General features: G+C 44.7%; 1 protein-coding gene across 1 annotated transcript in view; it reads left to right on the forward strand.

Moving 5' to 3' along the window:
* The first annotated feature begins 368 nt into the window (after nucleotides 1-368).
* MOGAT1 (monoacylglycerol O-acyltransferase 1) overlaps nucleotides 369-12559 on the forward strand; it is a 163407-nt gene continuing 151216 nt past the window's right edge. The window contains exon 1 of the mRNA XM_085634266.1: nucleotides 369-709. Within this exon, the coding sequence (XP_085490392.1) occupies nucleotides 616-709 (94 nt within the window). The 5' untranslated portion in view covers nucleotides 369-615. The remainder of the gene's footprint in view (nucleotides 710-12559) is intronic.

Here is a 12559-nt window from a genome sequence, read left to right on the forward strand (position 1 = left end):
GCAATTGACCCTATTCAGTAAAATTGCTTCTGCTTCAATAAAGGTCAGTGGGGAACATGCGGGGAAAATACATTCTTCTGATTATTATTGTTTAAAATCTCTCACTTGCCTGCTCTGAAATGTTGCCATGTATGCTTACACTGGGAGCTGTGACATTGTAGCAGAGTACGTAAAAATGGAAATTAGGGGGGAGGCGAGGGACGATGGGGCAGAAAGCTGTATGAGGCAGCTAAGATAGCCGATGGTTAGTTTAATTTTTTTGTGCGAAAAGCAATACTGTCAACACTTTCAGTATTTCGTAAACTCCCTTAGATAGAGAACACACGTGTTCTCGGTTTTGCTCTCGGACACACCCTTGGGCGTCGCTCCGTCAGTCCGCAGCGCGTGCCTTGTGAAAGTCGGGGGCGCGCACGGAATGGCAAGGGCAGCGGTGGGGAAAGTGTAACAAACTTGGAAGGTGACTGCTCCGCTACGTGTTCTGCGTGGAAGGGCTCACTCGAAGGGTTATCGCGGGGGAGCTGCGCCGTGCAAGAATTCTTGAAAGCGCCCCAAGTGCCCTAGAGCCACCAGCTCTGCACCCCAGCCAGCTGTCTCCCCTCACAGGAGCCCGGCAGCATGAAGATCGAGTTCGCCCCCTTGAACATTCCTCTGTCTCGTAGGCTCCAGACCGCCGCCGTCTTCCAGTGGGTCTTCTCGTTCCTGCTGCTAGGTACTGTCTGGCATTTTGGAGCACGTTTACTAAATTTACTTTTTAAAAACAAAGCTGCCACGCGTGCATGTCAGTGGGAGGGAGAGGAGTGTAATGTAAGCTCGCCTTGTTTACACGGAGCACGTTTTGCAATCTATTATGTTGTTGAAACCACTTTAGGAGGTGCGAGAAAGAGTAGTTTATTAGCATTCAGATTACAGCATGAAAAGGAGCCCCCAGCCAGCGCGTGCTCTGCTTCAGTCATTCCTACAAAATGCCTCGAACCTCCACGGCAGCGCCATCAAGAGACACCAGTTAAACATAAATCTCCTAACCTAACCTTCTACGCATAAAATGCACGCACGTGAGCACTGTTTATAAAGGTACAACCCCCCACTTTACATTTTTCATGGTTAAAGTGCATCACATTGACTTCGAAGCGCTGTTTCTGTCGTGAACGGGTAGCGTTTGCTGAGCGTGGTTTTAGTTCGTCTTTTCTGGCAAGTTGCAATCAACATGACATCCTAATAGGCTGCTATTAAATGTTCGTGTTGCTTTCTGTTCATAAATTTACAGTGTTGTTTAACATGCGCCGATTGCACTATTGCTGGGCTGGGCATATTGTATTCTTTTCAAGGCTGGCACATGATGGCATTCTCACGAGGAAAGTACCTGTTTGGTTCATGCAAAATGTGACCACCAACATTCAGACCATTTGTCTAACTGCCCAGCTAAAACTATGGCAACGCTGCACCCTGTGTGTTAACAGAACGGATAGTTTGTTTTTCTTAAACGCTGGTAGTTTATATATAAACAATATTTAGGTTAGAGTGTGATAGAATGGACAGAGTGTGATGTAATGGACAAAGAAATGCACAGAGGAGGACACCTGTGGGCCTGGTTCTGATTTGGCCCATCCGAAGAGTTCTTTAATTTGGGGGCGGGTGGGATTGGTTTTGAGAATTAATAGGGTAGAGGTACACAGAGAGGGTGTAAATTGTGTTAGGTGAGGGAGTGCGGTCTGGTAAACTGTAGAGGATTGGAAAGTTGGGCGATGCCTGGTAAAATGCATTCTCAAAAACTACGCTACTGGCTCTAGTTAGATACATTGCATCAATCTGAAGGTGTAAGGGAAACAAAAACGAATTCTGGAGATGGCTGTAGTTAAAAAAGCAACACCGCCAGACTCTGGTACCAAATCCCAGAGGTTTCATCTTTGGTGACCTCACCCCACCCTGGGTAAGATAATATTGCCTGGGCAGATTCAACCTCAGATGAGAGGGAGTTCTTAGATCAAACGTAATGGATAAGAAGGGATTGAGAACGCATAAAAATACCTGAAGGTAAACCCAGGTTGTCAAATTCAAATTTTTCAAATTTATTTATTATGTTTTGGCTCTCAAAGAGGGCCACATAAGCATGTGCAAACAAAACAACACAGTCATCTAAAATACAAAAATTATAAGACATAATATTCAAATCGTAATAGGTACACTGCAGACCAACAGTCCCACATGGCCAGGCCGGCACAATCTTCCAGAAAATTTAATAAATATCTAAAAATCCTTTAAAAAAGTTAAAAACATAGGCACAAAACATTTCATTTGGTGGGCAATAAAGTGCATGAAGAAAATCTTGTAACGTGACAATGCTAAGGCGAAGACAAATTACTTTAAGCCATCTCTTGCGCAAGCTTCGTAACATAGGACAAATCAAAAGTACATGTATACAGTCCTGATTATTTAATTTACATAGGTTGCACAGCGGTGAAGTGCCATACCATTTAGACAACAACACATTAAGAGGGATTAAGTCATAACGTAATAAAAACCAAAACCTACGAATCCCATGTGGCAGATTCCACTGGGCATACGGTTGGGGCTGTTTCAACCTATAGGAGGAGACCAGCAGCTCCACATTCCTTTTATCTCCAACTGTTTTTTTGTCGGATTGAAAACAATACTCCCACGAGGCCTCCCTAAGGACCTGCTTTAACTGCGTGGGAGAGTAGGAGAAAAGAGCGCTTTCATCCAATCTAAGGATATTCACAGCCCTTCTAAAATTGTTGACAAGTTTAGAGAACTCCTTAAAATTGCCCAAAAGTTCATTTTTGAGTAAGACTCGCAGGGTTCCTTCTCTCGCTCTGGCTAAGTTGGCTACCCACCTTATTAAGGCGCACAGCCCCTGAACCCAGGCACTCCTGAGTCCAAACTCCAGCCTACACGCAGCCAGTGAACAAGCATTATTAAAATTCGAGAGGGATCTTAGGAGTTTTCCCTCGGTCTTATGGCAAAAGTCCCAATATTTTATCTCAATTATTTCTATACCGTACAAGATGGTTGCGGGGATTTTAGCTCTAAATACTTCTAGAAGACTAGAGAAATGTCTTTTCCCCGTTGCCAGGTATAGGGACTTTAACCCATTACCTTGGGCAAGAGCTTTGCAGGAGCAATGCTCTATATGAGAATTCTCGCTCATGTTGGATGAGAATATTTTCCCTAAAAACGTATAACAAGTTACGACCTCCAATCTAAGCCCTCCGATGGCCCAACCGAAATTTGTAGAGCGACATTTCTTCCTACCCGCAATACACATCACTTTACTTTTATTAATATTGATCTTCATATAATGCTCGCCAGCAAAGTCCTGAAGAGCCTGAAGCCTATTGGCCAGACCCGCAGGAGTTAAATCGAGCAATAAGACATCATCGGCATACATCAGACAGGCTATTGGCACCCCTCCTATCAACGGTGCGATCCCCTCACTACGGGACACAGCTGCAGGGAGGTCAGTTGTGTATAGGGAGAACAACAAGGGCGCCAATAAGCAGCCCTGTTTAAGGCCATTCAGAGATGGTATTTTAGCCGACAACCCCCTTTCACCCCCCATTAAGACCCTGCACCAGGTCTCAGTGTGTAGAGCCCGTACCAATTCCAGTAGGGGAGGAGGGACACCCATCCCCATCAATTTTCTCCACAGCGTACCCCGATCCACTTTATCGAACGCTGTGGAGAAGTCAATGAAAGCGGCATATACAACACCCCCTCTAACCTGGACATATTTATCAGTAATAACCTGAAGGGCTGTAAGGTTATCCAGAGTGCCATGTTCCCTACGGAAGCCAGTCTGTTCCAGCGGCAAAATGTTGCGCTCCTCGACCCAATCGGAGAGAGATCTCAGGAGACATTTCGCAAAGACCTTTCCGATGGAGTCGAGGAGCGCAATCATGCGATAGTTACTGGGATTGTCCCTTGCTCCCTTTTTGAAGATAGGGACCAGAATGCTTCCCCTCCACGATGCAGGGACACATTTAGAAAAATGGCATGCCCTAAACAGGGGGTACAAGATTTTACTCCAGGTTGAAGGGTCTTGTTTTAGGACCGTCATCGGAAGCTCATCCGGTCCCATAGCCCCAGAGGATCTCATGTTTTTTATAGCCAACTCGATTTCCTTCTCAGAGGGAGAGAAGACTGCGGCCTCAGGTGCGATTATGCATAAAATTATCCACACCCATGGTCCCAATTCCTGCATACAATTCTCGGATGTGAGAGGACCATAGATCTTCTGATATAGCTACGGGAGTAGGGGAGTGACGAGTACCACATCCTTTCCCGATTATTGCCCAAAAATCTTTACTGTTGCCATAAGCAGCAGATTCCCTTAATTTAATCCATACTTCATCCTCCCTGTCCCTTTTACTTTTTCGCTTAAGTCTGCTTCTCTTTCTTTTTAACCTAGCAATATCTTTCCCACGTTCCAATACCCTTTCAAGGTACTGTGCCCGGATAAGTTTGTTTAATTCCCTATTCAGCTTACGGAGAGTTAGAGAAACTACCTCTCCTTTTTTCTTAGGGGGAACAGTTTTATTAGCATTCAATAACATTTTTGCCATGAATTCCTCAAAACAAACTATTTCATTTCCGTTCCACTCTTCTAATTCCCTAAGGGTATCGGTCAGTAACTCCTGGACCCCATTAATGGCAGCATTATTCCAGAAGCATCTTCCAGATGACGATTGGAAGGTAGCCTCCCTGCCCTTTAGCGACCAGGACGCCGTATTCATAGAGTTTAATGCAATTAATAATGACAGTATACTATGGTCGCTCAGGGTCGTGGGTATAATCTCTAAGTCAAGAATCTGGGGGAACAGACTATAGCTGGCGACAGCATAGTCCAAAATTGATGACCCAAAGGGGGATTTATGGGTATGGCTTGCGGGGGCGTCGGATGGAAATCTACCATTTAAGATAATGCCATCCCCGATCACTAATTCTTTTAGCAAAATCTTCCCCCTTTTATTTGTCTTTAAATTTTCAGGGAAGAGCGTCTGGGGGATGCAGTATGCTTCCTCCTTAGCTTTATCCCTGAAAAGGTTTAGACTAGCGTTTGAAACTTTACAATTCAAGTCACCGATAAGCAAAGTTACAGGAAAAGGGGGCGAATTTTTTATCTTATCCATGTACTGGAGAACCCGCTGCAAATTATCATTAAAACATTCCTCAGGCGGAATATACACATTAAAAATTACCATGGAATATTTTATATTGTCATAGAACATATTTTCTAGAGTTATTGTGTGGAAGAGTCTACTGGGATCAATATAATGTGAAAATCTCCATTGAAACTTATTTGACAGTAAACAGGCAAGCCCCCCCCTAGCATGCCCTTTCTTTGAGGGTGCAGCCGGAACTTCCAGAACGTAAAAATCTTTTAGAGGCGTTAACCTATCTGTGCACCATGTTTCCTGAATGCATAGTATATCCGCCTCCAGAGTAGATAAAAAAGTCATTTTCTCCGGGCTGCTATGAAATCCGGCCGCATTCCAGGAAATTATATTTAAGGCTGGGTTAAAGATGGTGGAACAGTTTGGGGTTATCCTTGTTTTTTGTTGAGAGTGCACTATGTAGCCAATTCCACCGATTATTATCATCATTATGTATAGAATTCTCAATTAGTGGAAGAGGCTTCACGTGCGATACTATACGTTTTCCCCTGGATACCCAAATTTTCAGGTCTCTCAGAGGAGGAGAGGTTACCCCGTTTTGTTCACCACCCCTCAACCCCTGCTTATCGAAAAAATTTGGCTTGCCTGGGGTAGATATAGGTAGTATATCAATACCTAAGCGTTGAAAATTTTCGGCCTGTTCTAGTATCAGATTTGTTATAATGGGGGAATAAAATTTCACCCGAGTACTCAGAACCCGACTACTACCCAACAAGGTTACCAGTTCAATGTCTCTAGACTGGATGTGATAGAGACATTCAATTTCACTAAAACACTTAAGAAGCCAGGCTCTATTCAATAAGAGGTCAGTATCAAATAATGGGACGAAATCTAATACACGCACATCCACAGGAGCCTTATACATACTTGCAGGCCGGGCCGGAGGGCAAGTCATTTCAGAGTCAATAGTTACCACAAAGGGGGGGGCCAAAGGGTTTAAAAACCCAGATAAGTTAGAAGTTGGACCTTCACAAGGACTCCGAGAAGGAGAGCCTGGGAGAGAGCCCCCAATAAGTGGTAAATCCTCCAGGGGAGGCAGGCTGCTTTGTTCAAATTCCTCCTCCACCAAAGCTGAAGAGGGTAAATTCACACCAATGTCCACTTTTAAAGCAGTAGAAAAGGATTCCCCATTCCTTATTTCATTCTCCCTTGTCTCTGGGCTTTTTTGGAAAATGATCCTCCGTTGCTTCTTCTTTCTATACTTTCGTGTGGGTTTCCTCTTGCTAGCTTTGGTACTTTTTTGTTTACCATATGTTCTCTTTTCTTTGTTGACCTCTAATTTATCGACCAAGAGGTCTTTTCCACCATCCGAGACAAAGATTGGGAATAATTCCTGAACCGGTTTAGGTCCTGGCAAAACTTCATCCTCCTCCTCTATCTCCAGGACTAAATTCTTGATACAGTTAGAGGCTGCAGTATAAGTCAACTCCTTATGAGGGACCATAGAAGACTCTTCATTTTTCTTATTTAGTTCGCTTCTAGTGTCTTTAAGTTTCCTCTCAGATGCAGCTTGTTCAGACTTAGGGAGAATGACCTTACTCGCATCCGGCACTATCTGCAGCAATACCTTTAATATCTGGGTAACTGAATCAAGGATGCAATCCGAGCTGCCAACAAACTTCCCTAGAAGCAACAAGATTGAGGCAAGGAGTTGTTCCAGCGCGATCATAGACTCGGAGATCGGCTTTTCTCGTGCTTCTGCAGTACGGATGTTATCCAGGAGGTTGAGGTCAGGGCTCTTGGAAGAGTTTGACAAGTCAGAAATCTCATGGCTATTTAGCAACGGGGTGCTACTATACAGCATTAACCCTGATGGGGTGGCTCCCCCCTGACCTTTAAATTGCTCCAGGGATTCCACTTTAGCAGGGCTAACGTAACGTCCCCAAAGTTCCAAATCAATGGATAGTGCAGACAGGTCATCCCCCTGCCTGTCATTCATTGAGAACTGAGGGGTCGATGGTATGTGCACTGGGTCACTTATATTCATCAACTTCCCATCTGTAGAGTCCCGCACAGGAGACCCTTGTACTATGATTTGGGGGGCCCCCTGCTGGACCTGGAAAGATCGAGACACAGAGGTAGTTGGTGCATATACTTCCAAGGCTTTAGGATCAAGATTGTGTGGAGTTGCGCATTTTGGCTTTTTTATACCAGATGGCATCCAAAGTTCAGATAACAAACATTGTCTTTTTAAAGGTGGGATGGTTTCATCCTTGTCTTTTATATGGAAGGTAGTTGAAGTCTGGGCAGGATTTTCTCCCACTACCCTTCCTGAACGTAACGTTTTAGACATTTTCCACAGTAATTGGTAAGAAATGTGACAATATAAAATAAATAAAATCTGGAGTTGAGTCAGTCACTGGCGCAGCAGGAAGGGTGCAGTATAACTATCACAGTGTTTGCATCACATTACCCTACTACTCTAATTGGGCACGAATGCAAACAAACACTAACAGTGTAACAAAGTACAATAAATAAATATGGAAAGTAAGGGACCGGGCCCGGCCCGGCCTACCTCGGTCACTGAGGGCCACAGAGGGCCCGCCCTTTGCCCGGGCTTAGCCCGGCGCCGCCCGCGCGCGGTCCCGCGAGGCGGAAACCCAGCTGCTGTTTGTAGCGCCTCCAGGCGCGAAAGAACAAGGGGCGGCTTCCTGTTCCGCCGCAGGGGATGCTGGGGAATGTAGTCCCCTCTCCTCACGGCGACCGCAAAGACAAGGCGGCGGCGGGAGGGAGACCGTCACCAAGCGCAGACTTCGTGTCCAGGGCAGGCAGGTAGGCAAGCAGCTACCGCTTCACAGGGAAAGTAAAGAGGTACCTCCGGAATATCTAAAGACTATCTAAAGACTAAAGGAGGATGGCGTATAGGCATAATGGCCCACCATCCTTAGCAAGCCAACATGGTTCTGCCTACCCATTGCCAATACTGGTCAGGGGCATTCTTCAGGGCAAATGGGGACCACTGTTGCTTCACTACACCCCACACTAAGGGCCTGATTACAAGTTTGACGGACAGGTCACTCCATCCCAAATGTGACGGATATTCTGTCTGCCCCATTTTAAATTCCATTGGATATAACAGAACTCCTAATACTGTAGACAGGATATTTGTCACATTTTGTTATGGAGTAACCCATCCGCCAAACTTGTAATCAGGCCCTAAGTCCGTGATTGTATAGGGTAAAAGTAAGTCCTACCTTGACACGGGGGTAAGTTTAGCTAATTTAAGGGATTCCAGACTACAAGGTCTCGGAGGAAATGGTACCCTATGTAGCCACACATTCATGAAGTGGCATACCGTACTGCGTACCGAGTAGTTGTCCGGGCTCCAGGGCTAGTGCTTTCCCCTTTACACTGACTGACATAGCGTGGTGTGTAGTAATAGGGATCCCTTTTTGCCGGAAAAATCCCCCTTGCAAACCACTTTTTGCGCTTTCTCGTCAATGTAAAATACATTTGTTGACGTGATCAGATTTATAAAAATTCTTTTTGTGCGTAGCTATTAACTTGGCAGAATTTAACAACACATTCTTAACCATGAATTATTACACAACAGCAGGGGCCAATAATGGCCACTAGGAATTGTATGCCAACTCCCAGTGAAGCCGAAGCCGATCCATTCAAAAAAACCTTTTTTTAGCTTCTTTGGGAATCTGATTAGTTGATAATTTACAATGTTCTGGCAGGGCATTGAGCGATACAAAACCTTAAAACAGTAGAACTTGGTTTCACTTTAGTTATTCTTATCCTCTTTTAGCAACTGTTAATGTGTTTTTGAAGTATATTCTTAAAATCCAGCTTCATACTTTCCATAGTTTCTGTACCATCCCTAGGGAGAGATTTGTCTTCCCAGTAGAGGACGTTTTGTGGGTTTGGGATTATTTCAAGCTAAAGTAACATCAGTTGCTAAATAACTTTTGATTTGGCTAAGAAAATTGCTGGTGATAGGTGTGTTGCTTGGATACAGTTACTTTTCTGAGTGCCAAGGCTGGTTTTAGTGCGAGTCCCCCCTAATCTGTCTACCATTTCCTTTATTCACCAGCCCATGTGAGCTCTGAAAGTTGAGAAGGAAATGACTCTGACCGTCACCAGAGGTTCTAACAATCTACTTCTCTTTTGTTAGTGAATCTCCTTAATCATTTCTCAATTGCCTTCTAAAAATTTATTTTGTGCCAATTTTAGGGATCTCCATTTACAAACATTTATTTATTTTTTATAGCTTTGCGTAGTTATTTTTGTTAATCATTTCACGAGGCCTACAGTTGTATTTCCAAGGAAATTTGATTATACATTTTCCACGACATGGGACTACGTTTCCTTTCAGGCCAACCACGGCTCCCTCCCATTTTCCCCCTGGCACAGCGCATTGTTTGGGACCCTGGGCTTCTCTTCAATTTTTTCAGCCCTGATTATGATCTCACCTCACTATCTATAATGGGATCGAAACACCATTGACTGTAAAATCCACAGACCCGATATGATTGTATATATGGAACTTTCTTTACAGACTCTGCTGTTCTTGCTTTACTGATATGCATGTTGATCACTGTAGGAAAGTGCCCTTCTTGCTTGGTCACCCAACGTCCCTACTTTTTGCTCCAGTGCTGATGGTTATGACTCTGAAAATGCACTGGAGCCTGCTGATGTGGGAATTGATAACCCCAATTGGTAAATTACTTAAACCCCCTTATAATTCTCTAGTATATGGTACAGTAGTACTTGAGGCATGAGCGTTTTAAGGGCTCACCAGGGCCTGAAGCACTGTTTTTGGTACCCTGAGGGACCATAGTAAACAACAGACAGCAGGCCTGCAGGAGCAGTGAAAGCTGCTCGAACTCTACTTTGCCCTCACAGTGTGTGGCAAAATCAATGAACTATTTGTAATATATGCCGTTCACCCGTAAGAAAGGCCTCCTAAGCCCAGGAGGCAGAGTGCATACTATTAAAAGTGTGGACATGTAAGTGTCGGAGTATATGTCCCTATAGATGCCTTTACCATTCAAGGACACTATTTTGATATATGGTCCATAGGATGACGTGGGCTGGCACCCAGGCAAACCCGAGGTTGATAGATCCATTATGGTACTGCCTAAATGTCATGTTTGATAGCAAACAACGAGCCTTATCATACCTGACATAAATCTTGTGTCAAGGACAATGTGGCCTGCACCCAGGTGCTACATTAGAGCTTGCCCACCTGGTTGCCCCATGCTTTCCTGTGCTATGGCTGCCAGTTTGCTGTTGCTGCCTACAAGACAGGAATCTGACCTCCTGCTGGGAGGTGTGAACTGTCCCAGGAGTCAGAAACAATGGCCTGGACAGGAAGGAGATCACACCTCCGTCCCTGACAGGATGGCTAGTGAAGTGGCATATCAAGATGGTGAGCTTCAAACGCTGCACCACCTGTGATAAGCAACTAGGCTGCCTCCCAAAAGAGGAAACATTTTCCCCGTGCCCCGCGCAGACTTGCACCCAGGCAGGTGGGAAAATTAGGTATTCAGGCGGTGTACACCCCCAGAAGGCTAGCCACACCTCTAGTGTGGGCTACCCGGTCTGTAAAGCTAAGGAAGACTTCTGTCATTTTTAGAAGTGGTAGAATAGTGGGTTCTGGGTAGAAAAGGTGACCTTCACCCCTGGATGTGGTCACCTCAGGGGCATATAAGCCACTGGGGTTAGAAACCTATTGGCCACTTGCACCCATGCCCTTAAAACCAGTATTTAAGGGCTACTCCGACACCAGAACCTCCGTTCTGATCTGGATTGCAACAAGGGCAAAAGAAGAGATCTGTGCCTGCAACCACAAGAGCCGAGCAAACCAAGTTGTGATACTCTTCACCTTTTTGGCAACCTTCCTGGAACTGCACGACCGCAGCTCGTCCTGGTCCAAAGCTTGGTTCCCTCAGACAGAGGGACACCTTTGAGTGCCAAAGGTATCAACAGGTTCACGTGTACTAGTGGCAATAGTCCCTTCCAACTGCAGGTAAAAACAACGAAGCGGAACCAAAGAATCGCTGGCTAGCAGGCCCTTCTAGGAATCGCCAAGAAGTAGATGGTCCAGTGCATTGTGGGAAACGCAGTCCTGCCCTCCACAAAGTTTCAGAGAGCTACCTTGTTCCTCCAGACGTCTAAATAGCTTTCTGCTGTGCTTACCCTTGTCAAGGCTTGTTGGTCACCAGTCCATCAACCATCTCCTTTACTCCACGTTGCACCTTGAAAGAACTTCACAAAACCTTCATCTGACATCAGCAGTGGCTTTGTTGCAGACTTTTTGCTCCCTGTTCCAAACCAGCACCGTGTAAGCAGTAAAACCACCTCTCCCGCAGCTCCCTCTTCAGCATCAAGGACAGTCAGGACAGCTCTGTCCCTGGGCTTTTCAAGCCAGGTAAAAGAAAACTGACTGTTGTTGCTTGGTCCTGGGACCTGCATCACCTTTATCCTCCTTGGGTTCCACGCAACTGGACTTGCAAGGGACCGATTATCAATACCACTTTTATTTCCCCATTGACCCCGAAGCAAAAGTTCTGCAATAGTGAATTGCTGTGATTTTATGTTTTCTTCTAAAATCCTTAACTCCAGTTATATGTATCTGATCATGTTAGTTTTGGTGTCAAAATTAATATAAAAATCTGGTTTATTTTTATGAATTGGTGTTGGATTTCTTTTAAGTTGTCAATTACTTATTGTACGTGTTGGTGCTCTGAAATGCTCAACACATGTTCCTCTAGTAAAGCCTGACTGCTCTTCCTTTGCCACACTACCAGGATTGAGCTAAGGATTTATTATTGTGAATCCAAGGGCCATCTTTGAATATTGTGAGACTATTGCATGGTGGAGCCTAACCAGCATCCCCACATAATACTCCACCTTCCTACACCCTGCATTTTTGCCAGACGTTTTCGGCCTTTCACATGGGCTGGTCTGTCCTCCTTTTCTCTTCCTCATCACACCAAAGAAGAGAGAGTGAGTGCATAGACCGTACCGAGGATCGCTATGTCTTTGTCAACCACAGTATAGTAAATAACAGGAGTGTAACCCATAGACCAGGTTGAGTAAGTGAAAACTAACAACAATGTCTCAACTGGATTCAATAGGAAAGATAAAATACAATAGTATGTACACGACTTTACAAGAAGGAGAGAGAGAGACTCCTGGTTGTTTGTTCAAAAGTGCTCATGGCATCATGTATTTGAATGACTATATCAAAATTGATAGCCTGCACACCTCTAACGTATTCAAATTGAACAATTGTATCAATCTCTTGTAGTTAACTGTGGTGCGACCCTCTGATCCTAACTAGCCCCTGTCCGGTATACTAAACCAAAAACAGCACAAACAGAACCTGTTTGTTTATAAAGGTGCACTGTTCACTT

The sequence above is a fragment of the Triturus cristatus genome, chromosome 11, assembly GCF_964204655.1.
Source record: "Triturus cristatus chromosome 11, aTriCri1.1, whole genome shotgun sequence".
Lineage (NCBI taxonomy): Eukaryota > Metazoa > Chordata > Amphibia > Caudata > Salamandridae > Triturus > Triturus cristatus.